Here is an 18,210-nt window from a genome sequence, read left to right as displayed (position 1 = left end):
TGTAGGACTAATCATAAATATTCACCAAACAGATTCAATTGATGATTTGTTTGCAGACCAATGTCTCCATTGATACCCAAATTACTTTTTAAGCCCCCCAAGGGTATGTGGCTGTTTGCATAATTCGCATGCCATTGATTCTGATAGGGGAAGCGAAACCTTTAAAATAGAAAAATAACGATGGAAGCATATCAGTTCCTGAACAGATAATAATGTTAATATTAATCTGTATTAAAAATTGTTTACAAAATGTTTAGGTCTCTCAAATACATTGTTAAACTAATAGTTTAAATAAATACGACCTCTGGAAAACAGGAGTGAGATGGGATCATGAGCGTAGTCATGAATTACTTTCTTCTATTTCTAAAAGCTCTGCTACTTCTAATTTGTCTATTATCCTACAGTGCTGCTCTATAAAAACCTCCAAGGATGCTGCATACAGTACAAAACCCACATGCAACTAGTCACGGAAATTTAACTAATACTAACTAAGGGAAATTTGTCGGAACAGGTAAAATGTATACAGAATAATCTGTTTTGTAGAAAACATTTACAAAATTACTTCCAATTATAAAAGGGGGACTGAATTAATTATGCTCTTTTTATGAACCATGTGGACACTTTGGAGACTTGTGAGAATATTTTTTTTAAAAAAAGCATGTGCAAGTAGAATGTAGAATTAGGGTTAATAGAGTCATCAAAAATAATCTGCTGAAGCCATAGAAAAATGACAGCAGAAAACTTCAGGTTTCTGAGGCATAAAACTAAAAGCTCAGAAATTTAATCATGAACTTTAATTTTATCATAAAACCTTAATAGAGCTGGCTACAAAAACGTACTTCAATTTTTATAAATGCTCAGGCTGTCCTGAAATCAGCAAAACCAGGGATTTTACATTGCTTTTAATAACTTCCAAAGTTTAGTGAGATATTAAAATTGGATTGTATTTTAATATCATCTGAAAGATTATCCAACAGCTGCAATAAGCAATATGCAGCAGGACCTCTTCATGGTCAGACTTTGTGTATAGGAAGAGATGAGATTATTCTGGTTTTATTAGAGAGGAATATGTATGCATACAAGGCAGCAGCAACGTGAGGCAGCAGCTTTCCAATCCTAATAGCTGCCTATGGGCTCAGATTTCGCAGGTAGCTCTGGCACACGGTGCTTGGCTGTTGGGCTGTTTGGGATGATCTCTGGTGTGAGGTTTAGCTTGTAAGAGCAGGCTGTGGTGTCTGCTGGAGCCCTGGGCAGCGGCCAGGCCAAGGACAGCACGTGTGCCTTACAAGACTGCGCGTGCTGCTCCTGTGGAGCGTGCAGCTCCACGCTGCCGGCGTGTCTGGGGGAGCAACGCCTCCTGGGCTCAAGCAAAATTAGGAGAGACCCCTCAACACTCAGACGGCGCCGTACTGGACCCCATGGCTTGCACCAATAGACAGACTGGACACCTCTGAATTACAGGATGGAAATTTCCTCTGCTTCTTGTGTGGATGTGACTTCTAATAAACCATATACAAGAAAGGATTCCTACCCTCTGAACCCAGCAAGGTCTTTGTAAACAATTGTTTTCAATTTCCTGTTTAAAGGAATAGTTTAAGGGAATGCTGGCATGCTGAAAAAATGCAGGATTTATTTTCCAAGAAAAAAAAATCCATTATAAAATTAATAAGCACTTATCAGAATTCACGTGCATCTCCAAATGAGTAAGCAGATGCTTCCTATTGTGATTTGAAAAGGACTTCTCTCTGCTTTCAGCACTTTTCATTTAAGAATCAGGAATATTGGTCTTTAGTTCCTATGTGGAAATATTCAAAACTCTTTCTAATGTGTTTATGATGTTTTCCTATGCAGCCCTGCACAAACATTTCCAGTGTGCTATGACTCAGTACTTTTTTGAAGCAGCAGAAATACAATGAAAAGTCTGTTTCTCATAGTATTTTGGCAGAAAACAACTCTGTGGGTTGGTGTTGGCAACACCACAGTCTAAGAATAGGGCACTTTTCAAGCAGAGAGTTGTTGCATTTGGACATCAGCTAGGTTTGCCTAGGCGTAAAGAAGCCACTGTCTTCAGGGAAAGGAGTAATTTGGAAATGCTTACCCAACAAGTTAGTGTGCTAGTGTCTACCAAAATAATTATTTCCTGTGAGGACTACTCAGAGTGAAGTCATCTCAAAGAATATATTCCACTGGATGAGTGAGGTTGCTGGGCAGCCCTTTGACACTTCCTCAAAGGGGCTCTCATTGTGTGGAGTGCTCTATTCTAGTTTCAATTGTTCATAAAACATGAGTAATACTTCCTTCTAAGTTTGTGTAAATGGGAAGAACTGTAAAAGTACAGTCCACCACCCATGCACTGTGCTGATAGCACTACTGCCATCATTGTGAAATGCAGGGCAAGACAAAAAGTAACACAACAATGAGGAAGTGAAAGAGTTAAAGCTCTTAAAATGAGCTTGAACATGACAGTCTTAAAACCTAATATACTGAGCTGAGTCTGGGCCTTGCTGCTTCTGATGGACCCAGAGGAGGTGGAAGTGTTTTCTCTAGCTTTACCCATAAATACAGGCTACACAGACTGTTCTTTACAAATAAAGGCAATTCCTTGGAAGCCTCAGCTACAGCATTCCCTTACTATGGGTAACATTTGCCAGATGACTCAAGTGTCTACACCACCAGTTTGATTTCATTCTTTCTTCGCCCCAGGGCCCTGGATTCCTGATTATCCACACCATTCATGTGCTGCTTTTGGCAGCAAAACTTTTTGTCAATTATTCCCCTCCAAAAGGAAATGCTGGCACAGATAGCAGAGAAGCCAGGTCTAGTCAGATCATATTGGATATGTAATTCCCAGGCTTGGGTTCCTGTTCCATGGGACTGTCATTCAGCACAACTCCTGAAAGCCTTCTTCCCTCAGCAGCCCTCTACAGATCTTCAGACAGGACCACCCATGACACTCCACCTTGCCCTCAGAAACAAAAACACAGTCCTAGCACACAGAAATCTCTCTACTGGTATTTAGAGATCTATGTAACTTCTCTGGAGAAGATGCAGAAAGTCAGGTTTGGGAGCAGTCTTTTTGCAGAAAGATTAATTCTGAATTTGTCTGCCCAAGATTTCTAGGTCTTATGTTCTTTGGAAGATGCTTCCTCTAATTTAAAATTGCTTGTAATATATCTGCAGTGCTTATTCATCTCTTTTGTCCTCAGCAGGGCAAAGGAGAAGGAAATAAATTATTTCCCTTTGAAAGAACGAGACATGCCAAACTCCTTCTGGTACAGGACAACACTGCCTTGTTGCCACATCTTCCATGGTCATGTGTAGGGCTCTCCACCTTCTCTGCCCAAGAGGAAAAAGCGCCAGGCAGTGCAGTCAACAACAATCCTTCTTCTAGCCCTAATCTCTAAATGCTTTTATCACAGAACATTTAGCATACATATGTGCTTACCTGTTGGCCTTATTTCAGATGTTCCTGCTGAAACACTGGCCTCTAATGAAGCAGCAGCCATATGTCAGGTTACAGGCAGGTGAGAGATGGAGTTAATCATGCAGCTTTGAGCCATTCTTCCCCTATTCACTAATCTACCTTTTTGAAGACTTCTAACAGTTCGAACCAGGAATACGTGCAGTCAGAAGAAACTTGACTTTGAAACTTGGATGAGACCTTTAACTTGAGCCAGGAATGTACATATATGAACTCCTGCCCCTTTCCCAACAAACACCAATGAACAGCTTCATCTACTAGCATTAAAAATATTCAGCCTGTCAAGGAAATATTTCTTTCCCCAAATAGGGAAGGCTTCTCTCAAGCTCTCTTTGAGGTTTGTATGTGTTTGATGGCAGCCCTTAGTCCTATGTTAGTGACATACTACGACTGCTAGTATTGAGGGCTGGAAACAGAAATTGCACGTCTTTCCAATAGAGAAAGTTCCCTTTCCACCGTGACACATCATATTTGGTTCTGGCCCTGGAAGATTCCTAAGTACCAGACATCAGTTGTAACATTTTAAGTTACAGAAAATCAACTTAAAATTCCCTGTGAAGGAGTATATTGATATTTCCTTCTAAGGGTAGTTCTTGTGCTTGTGATATGAAGGTATCTGGACTCACAGAAAGAAGGATATGAAACCCCTTGGAACATGGTGAAAATTCATCAGTGTGCACGGGAAATGACAACATGGAATGGAGGCCATCAGAAAATTGGTCAGACCTTGCAAGTTACACAGCTTACCAGGGCTACTTGTAGAGGATCCCAACTCTGCCATTAACCTAAGGCACGTCCTCAGGCATGTCTCTTCACCTTGCTGTGATTTCATTCTCCGTCTATAAAGTTAAGATAATCACATGTCACTTTTTGAAGAACTGCAGATGACAAATGCAACTTGGGCCAACTTACTGGACATAGTAGGAGGTGAATAACATACATAATTTATTGTCTTCCTAGTTAAGAGTAACATGTCAGTTTGTCATAATCTTTCTCTCACCCTACTTCTGCACCTCTACAGCAGCTAGTTAAAGTGCACTTGCTTATAAGCAAGATGTGAAAGAATCAGCCTTCCGTCTGTACCAAGGGTGCATAGCACTGTTCAAAACAAATCATTACTTGGAGCAGCAACAGAAGAATCAAGATGTTTTAAGAATTGCAGCTTTAAGAAGGAAAGCATTTACTTTAGCAGCTGACAACATAGAAACATGCAGAACAAGCGAAAGAACGCCTACCTAGACTACTCACTCAAGGTCTCTGTGATGATTCTTTATGGTAGGGAAGCAAGAGGAAGATTCTTTCAGACAACTGTTAAAATTAATCTCACTATGTAGTTGCAGGACAGTATAGGGACATAAAAGTTAATTGTCTATAGTAGTTAAATGGGAATTTTAGAGACCTGTCACCCATCAGACTGGAGTCTTCAGAAATAAGTGAATGATAATATATTGATGCAATTATTCTTCTAGTATGCGTATACATTTTTATTTGCTTGAGAACCGGACTATGTGCTGAGAAAAATTATGGCACTGTGCAATTTCCAGTGACTGAGGGGAGGCCTAATTTATTTTAAAACTACCTTTAAACTATCCACTTGTTTAATCATAATGAGTCTGGAATGTCTTTCTTGATTTTAACAGGTGAACACTCAGCTGAGGATATGTGAGTCATTACCTCCTCATCCTTTAATGTAAAGGCAAACTGGCAGCCTGCTTGGGATTTCTTGTTACTCTTAAAGATATCCAGAAATATCCTTCAGAGACCTTTTAGAAGGGTATTTTCCTTCAGAAACTGTACTGAATCCTGCTAGATTTCTCTGACACTCAGGTCATAGCTCATGTCAGTGCTTGGTTTTTTAACAGTAGGCATGAAAAGCTATGATCAAATACCTAGACTGTTGTTTTATTTACATATGGTGATGAGTAAAAAGCCCAAAGTCATACTCTAGATTCTTGTATACCCTGGAAAACTATTTAAAAACCTTTAATTTACTTTTCTTAGGCTGCAATTTCAGCCATTTTGTGATGGGAAGGAAACATTCTTTTTCCCAAACATGGCCAAATGGCATTTTTAGCTCTTTCAGTACTCTCACAGCTCTAGTTCTGCTGAAATTACAGTGTTAATCTGGATTTCCATTGCTGTGACAGCAAGCAGATCCTGTCTCCCAGTGTACAGACAGACTGAAATATAAATAGAAAATGGGGTAAGAATAGAAGTCAATACTGCCTGAATTAATGTTACTGCAGAACACCCTTGGGTAATGCCCAGGATATAGAAGGCGAGATACTTGAAGAGGTGGGAGAATAACTTAAGAGTGAGGGCATACCAACAGACATTTTCATACATTCTTTTTCCCAGATTAACTTTTATGTGGTTTGTCCTAAGTACAAGATGGCTTGCTGAAAGCTAAAATATCTTCTTCCCCTGCCCTCATGATAACTTTTGCAAAAGAAAAGGATCACGTGTGAAGTGGCAAAACCAAGTATCTAGGTGATTGGAAACGAAATGTTTAAATTAGAGGAAGAGATGCAATTTCAAGAAGGAAAGGAACCATATCCTCAGGAACACAGGGATTTTAAAATCTTAGAAAACCAAGAAGTGTAGATGAGCCAAAAGCTATTTGAGGGAAGAAAAGCACCCTTCCTTGCTCCAGAAATCAAAGAAATGATTAGGCAAAACTAAAATCACAACGAAAAAAAGAAGCTCTGAAAAGGGCGATACTGGCACCCCTATTCATCAACACAGAGAGAAATGACCCATCACAGCTTGGTGTCTAGAGCCACAGTGGATAATGGGCCCTCCTTCCTCTCCTCCATTCCACCAGTCCAGTCCCTGTTTGCAATCAGTGCAAGTCTGTCGGCACAATGGGAGAGGCACATGAGGAGCAATAAGGGATGGAAGGGAACAAATGGGACCTCACCCAGAGACTGCACACTGTTCCCTCAGGTTTTTGTTAATGGTATTCTTAGAGCAGGATCTTTTCCCACATGGCTGTTTCTATAATCTGGTTTCCATCTGAATGGTGCCCCTTTGCCAGTGTATGCCAAGGAAATTAATGGCAGTATCTCTCTCTCTGCAATATATTCTGCTAATTCTGTGATGAGGGTAAAAGGAACTCCTTCTGCATTTCCAGTCCATACTCCAATTACAGAAAGGATCTGACAGCCAAGATGCAGATTGTGTAACTTGAGTTATCAGAGCCAGAAGATGTTACCAGAGCCAGCAGTGCATTTTCATCTCTGTTACAGCAATTCAGCAACAAGGTACTGAATTTTGTAACTTTTTTGAGGGATTATCACTACAAGTTAAGCTGAGACTAGTTCATTGGTAACTGCAGCTACACTGATATGACTCAAAAAAGTGTGTCAGGACATTTATCTAGATACCACAGAAGTGGGCTAAGAAAGAGAGAAAATTTTTTTTTTTCCTCTTTTGTACTTTTTAATTAATTTGAGGAAATTCCAAAACTTGCAGTATTGCAGGCAACTAACACTGATTACGAAACAAACGAATATTGTTTAAACTTCTAGACTGCAAATGAATATACCAGCTAAGGCCACTAATAAATTGCATTTGTAATTTCTGATAAAACATAATGTAAAGGCTTCAGATACTAAGGGATATGAAAGAATATTACATAGTCCTTCATCCCTTTCTATTAAGCCAAATTTTCTTGAAAATCTTCCTGCTACCTTCCCTTTTCTCTCAAATAAATCAAAGATAGTGACAAGCATTGATACAGTTAAATATTTTTACTTTGGTGGACCAAAACAAATAGTTAATAACCAGAGCTCCTCACGGTTATAAATGCCATGACCTGGCTCTCACAACCTGCTCTTGCAAGGGAAGAGGTGACGTTGAGCTTGCAAAGCAAAGGAAGAAAGAGCATTTACTTGATGAGCTGAAGAAAAACTTTACACAGGAAGGCCTCCATGAAGGCACTGACTGAGCAATGTGCTTGCTGCATGCTGTCTTTACTTAGATGTTAATTGGATTACAGTTGCACTCATTCATAAATTTGGATATTTTTCCAAATGTGAAGCTATTCCAGATCGCTATTTCCTGCACTATTGGCTCTGCATTCAAGGCAACAAGCAGATGCAGAGAAATGAGTATGAACAAACTGCTGCCAAAATATGTCAGTGTTCCCAGGGACTGGAAAAACAGGCAGAAGCAACACGGCAGGCCAAGAGAGGAAGACACCTGCTCCTAGCAGTGAGGAAGGTTCCTGAGCACACAACTTCCTGAGGGATCAGGTCTGGTCACCAGGAGCTTGGAAGTTGGTGCTTGCATCTCCCATAATGATGGAATCAGTGTACATGTGTATGTCCTCTTGGTGAATAAAGAGCACTTTATTCCTAGGGAAGTTCATTCCTCCCTGACAGGAGCAGATTTGCAGAGCCCCAAAAACAACCACTCCTTGCAATAAAGGGCTGACAGTCCCTATCTTGAAATGCAGGCTTCCAGCACCTTTTAAGCTCTACTGAGCTTCACAGAGGCAACTTCCTAAGACTAAAATCATCAAACGATTTCACTTGCTGTTCAAGCATTGCTGTTACAGTAGTTTTACCAGGCAGTGTATCTCATGCTGCAGAGGGAGGAGCAGAGAAATCATGTGAACACCTCAGGGTGCAGCCTGGCCCCACAGGGAAGGAAGGAAGGCTGCTGCTGTGGGGCCCTGGAAGTGGTGGCAGTGCCTGCAGGGGGTGGAGACAAGGCAGCGGGCCCACCATCAGCACCATGCTCCTGGGGATCCTCGTGGTGCTCTGCTTCATCCCCACTGCTGATGTAACAGGTAACAAAACCCCCCTACATTTCAATCCTTTCCCCTATTTTTTGTCACTTTGATCAGCAGGGGGTGGAAGGTCTGGTATAGCTCTGAATTAATTTTGCACAAATTCTTCTTGTTTGGATGGAAGGGGAGAGACAGCATGCTGCTAAGTCTACAAATGGATCAACTTGATATAACCAAGAGGCCAATTTTTCTCCTGCTATAAGGATCCCTCCAACATGAGAGTCAAGAGCTTTCTCTTGACTTCTCTCTAGATGCATTTGGAAATTGCATGGCTAGGTAGAGGGGTGTTTATTTTACCTGCCCCCTGGGCTTTACAAGTTCTGCTCACAAGCGCCTTTTCCTGGGGGCGGCAGGTTGGAGCAGACCCGGTGCCAGCGCCTGTCTTGGGGCAGACTCTCCACATCCCCAAACCTACTTGTAAAGCTTTAGGTTCTCCCAGGGCCTGGCTTGGTGTCATGGGCTCTGGCACTGACTACAGAGACATCCTCACAGCATTAGCAATAAATGCTCAAAAGCAGAGTTGTTTACTGAGCTCAAAGATGGGAGGATGGCACTTGCCAAGTTTCTGATTTTTGCATTGTTTAGTGGTTTACTGATACTTACCAGACATGTCTTACTTAGATACTTACTAACGTGTCTTTCCAATGGGTACATTAAAATGCAAAGCAAGGCAAGGGATGCTGGCTTTTGCTAGGATAATCTTGAGACAGACTATTTTTCAGACTGCTGGCTGTGAACTGTTGTTGTTGCCTCTTCTCCAAATATCAGTGTTTTGTATTTTCCAGGAAGTTACCGATAGGAATAAATATCTGTTTTCTGTACAAAATTTTTAACATAGAGAACATCTTTAAAAAGTCACTTTTTCTGGTTGAGGATGCAACTGAATTATTTTATTATTTCTACATTATTTTTCCATAGTTTTCCTCAGTGAGGACGTTGCAGTTTGCATGACATTGATCTACATTTCTTTAAGAAATCATAGGTTTTTTCTTCCTTGTCCTTTCCCATGTTTATAATTCTGTGTTTGCAATATCATAATTATTTCCACAGCAGGCCCCTGGATTGTCAAAGAAGACACTAATTCCAGGAGGGGATAAGTATCAGCAGTAGGTTAACAGTTCTGAACCCATTTCCGTGAGGTGTGAACAGCTTTTAAGCAGTGCTTTTGAATCACAACAAAATAAATGACAGTATATGGTTCTGAGGCACAGGCGTTACGCCATGGCTTTATAGACACACAGACACCTGCCTTGCATGAAGAACTTGTGTTTCTCCAACAGACTCACTGAGATTGTTCAGCTTCTTAAAGAGAAGCACACGAGGTCATTTGCCTCTCAGGGTTCTCATCCTTCCCCATCTATTTTCTTCACTCCTTATTTTCAAGATGATTGGTCCTTAGTACGTGGAAAACATTAAGGCAGGTCAAAACCCTGCAGGACTTCCTCAAGCCATGAAGTGCATTATAAGCCTCAGGTATTGTGGTTTGGGAAAAACAACAGAATTTGTCCTGTTGTTAGACTATATCAGTGGCTGCTGCAAGTTGAGTTTAAATCATAGAAATGGACTTAAAATACTAATTTAGTAATTTCCCTTTTGCAGAAACACTAACATTTACAAAGTTTGTCCTCCCTTTTTTGTTGGCTAAATAATTACCTTGCTGTGGTCTGTCAGAGAGGCAGCTGGATCAAGGGTCTGGTATTTTGTGAAATAAGTAATGCCAGGAGGTTCCCACTGCAGTGTACCACAACTGACCTCATCTTTTTACTATCCACCTTCTGGCTTATGGTTTCTGGGGGTTAAAATCAACCTCTAACCTACCAAGGTTACCAGAGTGCAAAAGATGGATGAGGCAAGAGTAGGATGACATCAACTAATTCTTGTTTAAAAAAAAAAAAATTACAAGCTGCCAAGACAAACCCCTGTGGCTCACACTGGGTTTGATTAAAGCAAGAGTGTCACCTGGGCTTTCTGGAGTACTCTGCTGCCTGCAGTACTCACAGCAAAGCAGGGAAGTTGAGCAGACAGCAGCTCTGTAAGGGCCAGAAGGAGAGGAATCCCCCAGCTGCACTGCAGAGACACAGCTGGGTGGCCTCAAACCAAAGTAAAAGAGAAGGACCCTTGTACCTAGGAAAGAAGAGTAAGCATAATTGAACAACAGACCAGTAGCAGCAAAAACAAGAAAGCTTTGTTTATAACATACCTGTGTGCCTTTCTGCCTGTGGCTTAAACAAATTCCTTTCAGTTTTTTCAGTTAGATTTTTTCCTATCCCCCCAGGGAATCAGGTGGGCCATTTCTTTCCTGTGCTTACAGAAATGCCACGTTATCTTAGATAACGTACTCTGGAAAATAGCTTCTTGAAGTCAAATGGCATAAAAAAGGAAGAGAAGTACTAAATATTTTAGCAGAATATTTTTTCCAATAGCTGATGATGATTCATGAAGAGTTCTGTAGGAAAAAAAAACCAACAACACCTCAAAATAGTTATTTTCCATACTTTGTCAACTCTATTTCACTTTCTTGGCAAATAGAAAAAATAAAAAACTTCAGTGCAGTTTTGCTTGCATCGGGTTCGATGATCAGAGAGTCAGTATTTTACAGATATAGATGGATGGCATTTTATTTCATGATCCAAAACCATCTCACATGTGATTACAAGAAATGTCCAGCATTACAAATAATCTATAAAAAAGCTTAACAAGCATTCAGAGACCTTACACACCATTGCATATAAATCCCATGATCCTGAGAAGGCTTGCAGCCTGTGCACTCCGACTGAAATGATTTTACATTTTTAAAGTCACTGCTTTTTGAAACTGTAAACAATGATTTTTCGTAACTGCTATTTTCCTGGCTGGGTAAGGCCATTTAACAAACCCAAAGTGACACTTACGAGGAAAACCTGTCCCTGTGAAGGCAAAAGCAGCCTCAGCCCTTGTTTGCTCAGAATGGGCTAGATCCTACTAAGAATGTAGTCAAATCCTATTCAGATCACAAGTGAAGTGAGGGATGCTAGGCGTTACTCTGTCTTCCCCATGAAACTAACACACATATTAGAATGACTGACTTTCTTCAATTCAAAATACCTCCAAATCCAGAGGAGGAGGACCACAGCAGGGTCCACATTGTCCATCATACCAGTGGGGTAAGCTTGTCTGCCCCTGTTGGCATTGCAGCCCAACCAATTCATGTGGTGCTAATGAGTTCTTCCCATAAATGAAACCAAAAATATCTCCTTTCATTTAGTTTTGAACTAGAGGAGCCACTTTGTGTAAATGGATTTGGGTGCTTAGCTTCAATCACGTAGGAGCTGTCTTCATTTAAGGATCAACAAATGAGCTTTTTCCCACTGCTCAGCCAGTCTGCATCCAGCATCAGCAGCATGGAGCTGGGTTATAGAGCCTAGCCTGCAAGACAAAGCAAACAGATTGGATTATAAATCCAAGAGGTAAAAATAAGTTGAAGTAATTTATCATTTTAGGTGTATGTATCAAAAGAGACTGGTTGCCAATAGCACTGTATCATGGCATGGACATAAATAGTCCAGAGCTGTGGACTTGAGCTCCACTGTAGTTGAATAGTGGAGCTCAAGGCATGAAGCGCAGGTCTAAACATCAGGAATCCAGGTTAGCTGATGACAGCAAAAGAGATGGGGTTAAGTCATTGGGGTCTGCAGAAGGGTCCAAATAACATCTGAAGGGAGTCCCTCAGTGATAAGATTTTCAGTGTCCTTTGACTTTCCTCTGGCCACAGAGAAAATACAATCAGGCTGAGCAATAAATATCCATTTGTTTCCTGTAAGTACTTGCAATGAAAACAGGCAAGCACTTTCCGAAGTGTAATGCTTCTGTCTGCTCTGGGACCCTACCTTGGCTGTCAACTCTTCTCTTTTTTGAGACAGAAAAAGTCTCCCCTGAGGCTGTATTCAGTCCTTGTGACAATCAGAGTTGTAGTAGTGCACAAATACTGCAAAGCAGTAGAAAAACTCTGTCTCAAGTGAGATAGTAGTGTAGAATTCTGCTGTGCTAAAGGTGGAACAATTCTACCTCAGACTTGCAAATTGCCACGTAGGCCAAAGATCAATTTTCTGGCCAACAAAAATATGATCAAATACCTTGTCTAAAGGGGTGGAATCCAAACCTCACCCCTTACTAGAATGCCTTATAAGCCTATGTGAGAGCTTTTGTTGGAAAATGCTGATTCAAGGAAACTGAATTGTTTTGCTGAAATGTCTTCATTTTGATGAAAAGTCACAACAAGCACCACCTTGAGTAATGACTCACCTTCTCTCTTCTTACTTCGCCACTCTGTCCTAGGATTTGAAGATCCTTTTCTCTTTCTGCTGGAAAGCCTGGAAATGTTATCCTTCATCCAAAGTTTCACAGTGTTTTGGTTGCCTACAAACATGGGATTTCAGAGCTGTTACGACCTCTCCTCCACCCTCTCACTAACAATGTTGAGCAAAGAGACACAAGGAGGATAGGCTACAATCTTTTTTTGATACAGATGAGGCAGTAGACCATTCCCTGTCTCACATCTCCTCCTCTCATTTGAAGCAAGGGCTGGTAAATGAGACTTTTGATGAGAAAATTAACAACTTCAGCAGTTGCGTAAGTTCTACTGGTGACTGGAGAACCTGCTAGCCAAAGGTTGTTTGTCCAGCCCACACCCTATCACTAGTCCTGGCCATCTCATGCATCTCTTTGTGTTTACTTCACTCTCTAGACCACATTCATCCCAATAGGCTGGGGTACTTCATCTTCTTGTGCAGGCATGAATACAGGAAGCATCATTTGGTCCTAAATATTGTTTAAAACAGTTTTAAACACTAATTTTCTGGGCATTCTGGATTTGGCCTCCTTCTCACTTCATTTCTCTTACTAGTCTTTCTGAAGTCTTGCCACATGGATTAAGTAAAAAGAATCTAGGCTTGCACCCCATTTTGAGGACAGGAGGTACAACTGCCATTCTAACAGCCACAGTGATTCTCAGTGGATATGTAAAAGACTATCCAGACCTCATATGAGCTGAGCTTGCATAAAGACTTAACCAGTCATATAAAAGCTTTGGCTAGTCTCTAGCTTAAAAGCCACAACTCCTTTCCTGTTACTTAGGGGTCATCATGTGAAAAGAAGGGCCTCATTTGTACAGGATGAGTCCTTGCTGTGTTTCATTGTTTGGCAGATGGTAGCACAGAGGTCTACATGTCAGAAAACATTTCCTGTTAATGTGTCAGTCTGGTCAATTAAAATTCAATTATACATTCATGTGACATGCCTTTTTCAGGCCATTTAAGTGCCACTGCAGTGTCAAATTAGTCAGCTCCTGAGTCCTGTGAGAGATTAAGAATCTACCACAGCTGCTAGCTAGAAAAATCACTTATTTTACATTAAAATGATAGCAGTTCATCCTTTTAGTGTTCATTGCCCAAGGTCCAAACCCTTGAAATGGTTCAGCAAATCGACCTGCAAACTCTTGAGGAGTCCTTGAATTAAAAATCAAATGTATAAATAATATTCTCTTATCTGACTGCAGTGTCAATTCATAGTATTTTCACTCCATAATGTTCCTCAGGAAACTGCTTGCTAAGTAAAGGACAGACTTAGATGGCCTTACATGTACACGCATTCACACAGATGCAGACTAGGCTTCGGAGCTCTGATGTTAAATCTTACTCACGGGCCACTGCCTCTGCTAGTATTCTGACTCTGAAGAAAAGCACTCCTGATCTCATAGTCTCCCCTAGAGACTATGTAACTATTTACATACAGGTGGATTGCTGCAACCATAGCTCCTGTGAGAAACTGCTTCTGCAGATGGGTGGTTTTGTACTCCTGGGTAGGGAGTGTCAGCAGGGGAGAGGAGATATGGAGCAGAGTTGCATGGGAGGATGTGTGGTTCTGAATCTCATACTACATTTTATAAACAAGTGCTTTTCTCACTTTCCCCCCTCCCTTCCAGAAAACAAGATTTTAGTGGCTCAGCATCCTTTGCTCATTGTAGCTAACCAAACTGCAACTCTAGTTTGCAACTACACCTACAATGGGACAGGGAAGGAATTTCGAGCTTCGCTACACAAAGGAACGGACAGTTCAGTTCAAGTTTGCTTTATTTCATGGAACACAACCAAAATTATCAGCAATTCAAATAAAGAATTTAACTGCCAGGGGAATCATGATAAAGACAAAGTCATCTTCAATATTTGGAACATGAACGCCAACCAAACTGACATCTACTTCTGCAAAATCGAGGTCTTGTATCCACCCCCATATGTCTACAACGAGAAGAGTAACGGGACTGTCATTCATGTGAAAGGTAAGCTGAGAAACCTCTGTAGGCCAGTATCCTCCCTATACTCACTCCCTACATAATGGCTGGAGGCAGTTTGTTTTCTAAAAAAAAAAAAAATTAGATTGCCTGGTAAAACTACCCTCCTACTCTGGGCTTCCTGAAGAAGAGCTCTTAAAATGATGATTAATAAAAATGACACATTGGAACAAGGAGTAAATAAGCAGAGATCGATGTTTTTAATTTCATGTACTTAAAGTTTTCTTTGCTCTTTCCTTAAAGAGGCACCCACCCAAATACAAGAGCCTCAGTCTGCAGTTCCTTTGTGGAGTTTGGCAACAGTGACTGGAATTCTTGCACTCTACAGCATGCTAATAACTGCAGTTTTTATTAACTACTGGGTAAGGAATTTGTATTTTCCTTTGCTCTGTATGCTCTAGTGGTTCATTTCTCAGGCTGCACTTGCCATGTTTGCCACTAATTCACTGATACCCGTTCAGTACAGGATGACAGTGTTTCTTCATCCCAGCTGTGTATGCACACCCATGGTGTACCCCAAAAGAGCTGAAACACCAGATGCTCTCCAGATGGCCAGTCAGGCCTCTGCAGTGGAGTCCTACAGCAAATAGTAATGCCAGTGTTGGCACTGCCCTGCACACCAGCAATCCCGGGACACCTCAGCCAGCTGAGCCTGTCAGGGAAATCTAGAACTACACGCATTTCTGGCAAAACCCTTTGAGTCTATACGGACAGGAGCTCACCTACAATGAAACCTTCTAAAGGGAGTCCTCAGCCAGGACCATCTGCACTGGTGTCTTGTGCCCATCCAGCAACTCCCTTGAGCAGCCACTATTTCTAGCAGCTTGACTACAAGGAATAGCAGCACCTGGATCTCAGTAGTCCCTTGTCTGTGCATCAGCCTTATGGCTCATAATTTTTGCTTTCTAATCTCTCTGGAGAGTTGACTGGCCCAAGTCACATTCAGTTCTCCTCCTGGAGATGGTGGGATGCAGGGGCAGCAGAAGGGCATTTTCCTTGACAAGTCTGGACTGTGATCTCCAGAGCCAATTTACACTACTTACTCCATGTGAGAAAGACTTGAACATAGAGAACTCAATTCCTTACACACTGACTTTTCCCTCTATCTCTGCTGTTAAATTTTCAACACAACAATTATGATGTAGCCTGTACGAAGGGTCCAGAGTCCCTGCCAGGTTAAATGTTGCACGTATACAGAAAGCCACTGTCACTGCCAGCTGAAGTTTGAGATCTGCTGTTTCACAAAAGGATGCTTTCTCAATCTGTGGCTGTTTCTAATGGATAACAACCAAAGGGGGCACGACTGCAGTAAAATGCAAAGCTGGTTAAGTGGTTCTTTGTGCCCTATGGTAGAGGCTGACTCTAAGGAGAGCTGAGAGGATTACGTGAGCAGCTGCTGGTGTTACAGTGCTGTGCTGCTGTGGCTGTGCCACAGATCAGATGCTCTAGCTTCAAATCCATCATTTACAATCTGAACCATTTTCTTTGTGCTATATTCATTTGCTACCTAATGGCTTCACACTTTGACACTAACATGTTTGCCCCAGCAAGTGACAAGGCTGCATTGCCATGTGTGCTGTTTACTGCACTGTTTTTTACCTGCTGTTATTACTCCTGGTAGTATTCTTCAGATAATATGTATTCTGATTGTGGATGTATTTGGAGTGTTGTTGAATGTAAATACAGCTGCCTAGAAGACATTGTGAAATGTAAAAAAAGGTCCTCATTATGGTACTTGACAGACATGGCAAGCCTGATCAGTTCCTGAAAGCAGCTAAAGATTTCTCTATTTTCATAGAGTTCTGCCTTCCCTGAAGGAAAACTGCTTTCCGTTGCAAACGTACCAGTCTTTGATCCTGTAACAGCACAACAATCACTCATGCTAGCAAAATGTCTTTTTCCCATGCAAAACTACCTCCTAGATGAATTAGAAATCCTGTATTATGGAGATGAACACACAGAGATAAAGCTTTTGTATCTAATGCTTTACATGAACTGACTGCATTACATGGCTTACGCAGTGTGTAACTTACATTCAACACTTCACATATATAAAACATTAACATTAAAAAGCTTAAAATATTTCATAGTAACTGCCCCACTCTGCACATACAACATAATTCAGCCATCATATTTTCTAATGCAAACCTCCTCCAATTCCACAGCATTATTTGCATGTGTACTGCAGCATATGCAACTATTTCTGTACATGGGAAGGACATTTCAGTTAAAAGGAGATTGCAAAAGAGGGCATGGTCAGTATTAAGGAAAAAGCACGGAAGCACTTTAATTACCTCTGATCAATAAAGCCTTAAGCTATGTAAAAAACACCAGCATTTTGCACAGCCTGCAGCAGTCAGAGGCTGAAATGCTGCTGTAGCCACATTTTTGCTCTGTGATTTTGGGCAAATTATTTCACCTATCTTCTGCCACACTTATTTCTGAAAGAGATGGTTCTCTTGTATCACAGGGGCATTTCAAGCAGGAATCTAACAGTAGAAATAAGATTTTTGAGGCCCAGATAAGGAGACATAAAAGATTAACATCAGCTCTGATTCTTTCACTCCTTGAAGGAAGGTTCAGAACAACATATGCATTGTGTCTTACTGCTGTAAATGGTAGAAAAACACTTATACACGTAGTCTGGGCTGATTTTTCATGCTCTTACTCTATTCGAGTTAAGTTACTTTCTCTTTACCTCCTTATAAATGAGGACAGCCTTGGCAGCTCAAACGCTGTTGTTTATGCTGAATCATTCCACAGATGAGAGAGGCAAGATGATGGTTAGAGGCATCAGTTCATATCCTTGGTGTGTAGCATTCCTTTACCTGAAGAACTAACACTAAATCTCTCACCAGATAAGCTGGAGACTTACTTTCAGGTTGGGCAAATTCCATAGATTATTTGATGAGAACATGTGTTCTCACTCCTTTGTAAATGCATTTAAACCTGAACTGCCTTACAAATACGCCTGCTTCCCTGAACAAGGAGCCAGGGCCAGAACTGTCAGCAGTTAACATGAGAGTTTTCACAGCTGTCTTTACCCTTCTCCCACAGCAAAAATCCAAGAAGAGTATGTACCATCAGAGCGACTACATGAACATGACCCCACGGCACCCACCGTACCAGAAGAACAAGGGTTACCCGTCCTACGCCCCGACACGGGACTACACCGCCTACCGCTCCTGGCAGCCCTGAGCCCGCCAGGAGCCTCCTGCGCACTCACTCGCTCTGGGCACGAAGGACAGCCCCTCGTTTCTCATCATGTTTGTTGCTGTTGATCACAGACACCTACACCGTAGCAAGTATTAACTAAACTTTGAGCTACTAAAAGGAAATCCAGAACAACAAACCAATATAAAAAGGAGGGGGGGGGTGGGGGTGGAGGGGGGGAAGTAAAAGAAGCTTTCTCCATGGTGGCTGAAGATGAGGCCCAGCTTGTATTGAGGGTTGTCAGTGGATAAGATGGAAAGATGGCATCAAACCTCAGAGCTGGTTTCCTCCTAACACTTGTGGTTTTGCTCAGCTGTTGGAAGAAGCAGAATTTCAGATCTTTTCCAATAACTACTGCCTTAGATTTTACCCTTAATTTCCTTCCCTGTATGTGTA

General features: G+C 41.4%; 1 protein-coding gene across 2 annotated transcripts; it reads left to right on the top strand.

Annotated features, from left to right (window-relative positions):
* The first annotated feature begins 8,159 nt into the window (after positions 1 to 8,159).
* On the top strand, positions 8,160 to 17,943 carry CD28 (CD28 molecule). Of its 2 annotated transcripts, XM_063399806.1 has the most exons (4): positions 8,160 to 8,276; positions 14,236 to 14,589; positions 14,845 to 14,963; positions 17,659 to 17,943. In XM_063399806.1, the coding sequence occupies exons 1-4, from the start codon at positions 8,222 to 8,224 to the stop codon at positions 17,797 to 17,799; spliced, it is 669 nt and encodes a 222-aa protein (XP_063255876.1). In that variant the 5' UTR covers positions 8,160 to 8,221; the 3' UTR covers positions 17,800 to 17,943. The 2 variants fall into 2 exon arrangements, with proteins under 2 accessions (XP_063255876.1, XP_063255875.1); XM_063399805.1 differs by lacking the exon at positions 8,160 to 8,276 and having other exon boundaries at positions 14,137 to 14,589.
* Positions 17,944 to 18,210: the final 267 nt, after the last annotated feature.

This window comes from Prinia subflava, chromosome 6 (genome assembly GCF_021018805.1).
Source record: "Prinia subflava isolate CZ2003 ecotype Zambia chromosome 6, Cam_Psub_1.2, whole genome shotgun sequence".
NCBI lineage: Eukaryota > Metazoa > Chordata > Aves > Passeriformes > Cisticolidae > Prinia > Prinia subflava.
Note: the sequence above shows the minus strand (reverse complement) of the source record. Positions and strands in the feature narration are given on the sequence as shown.

Bases quoted from the DNA above. Each gene is read 5' to 3' on its own strand.
- CD28 (XM_063399805.1), top strand. From the start codon at position 14,142: ATGGAGCAGAGTTGCATGGGAGGATGTGTGGTTCTGAATCTCATACTA. The intron at 14,590-14,844 runs GTAAGCTGAGAA...CTTTCCTTAAAG, and splicing joins GACTGTCATTCATGTGAAAG to AGGCACCCACCCAAATACAA. The intron at 14,964-17,658 runs GTAAGGAATTTG...CTTCTCCCACAG, and splicing joins CAGTTTTTATTAACTACTGG to CAAAAATCCAAGAAGAGTAT.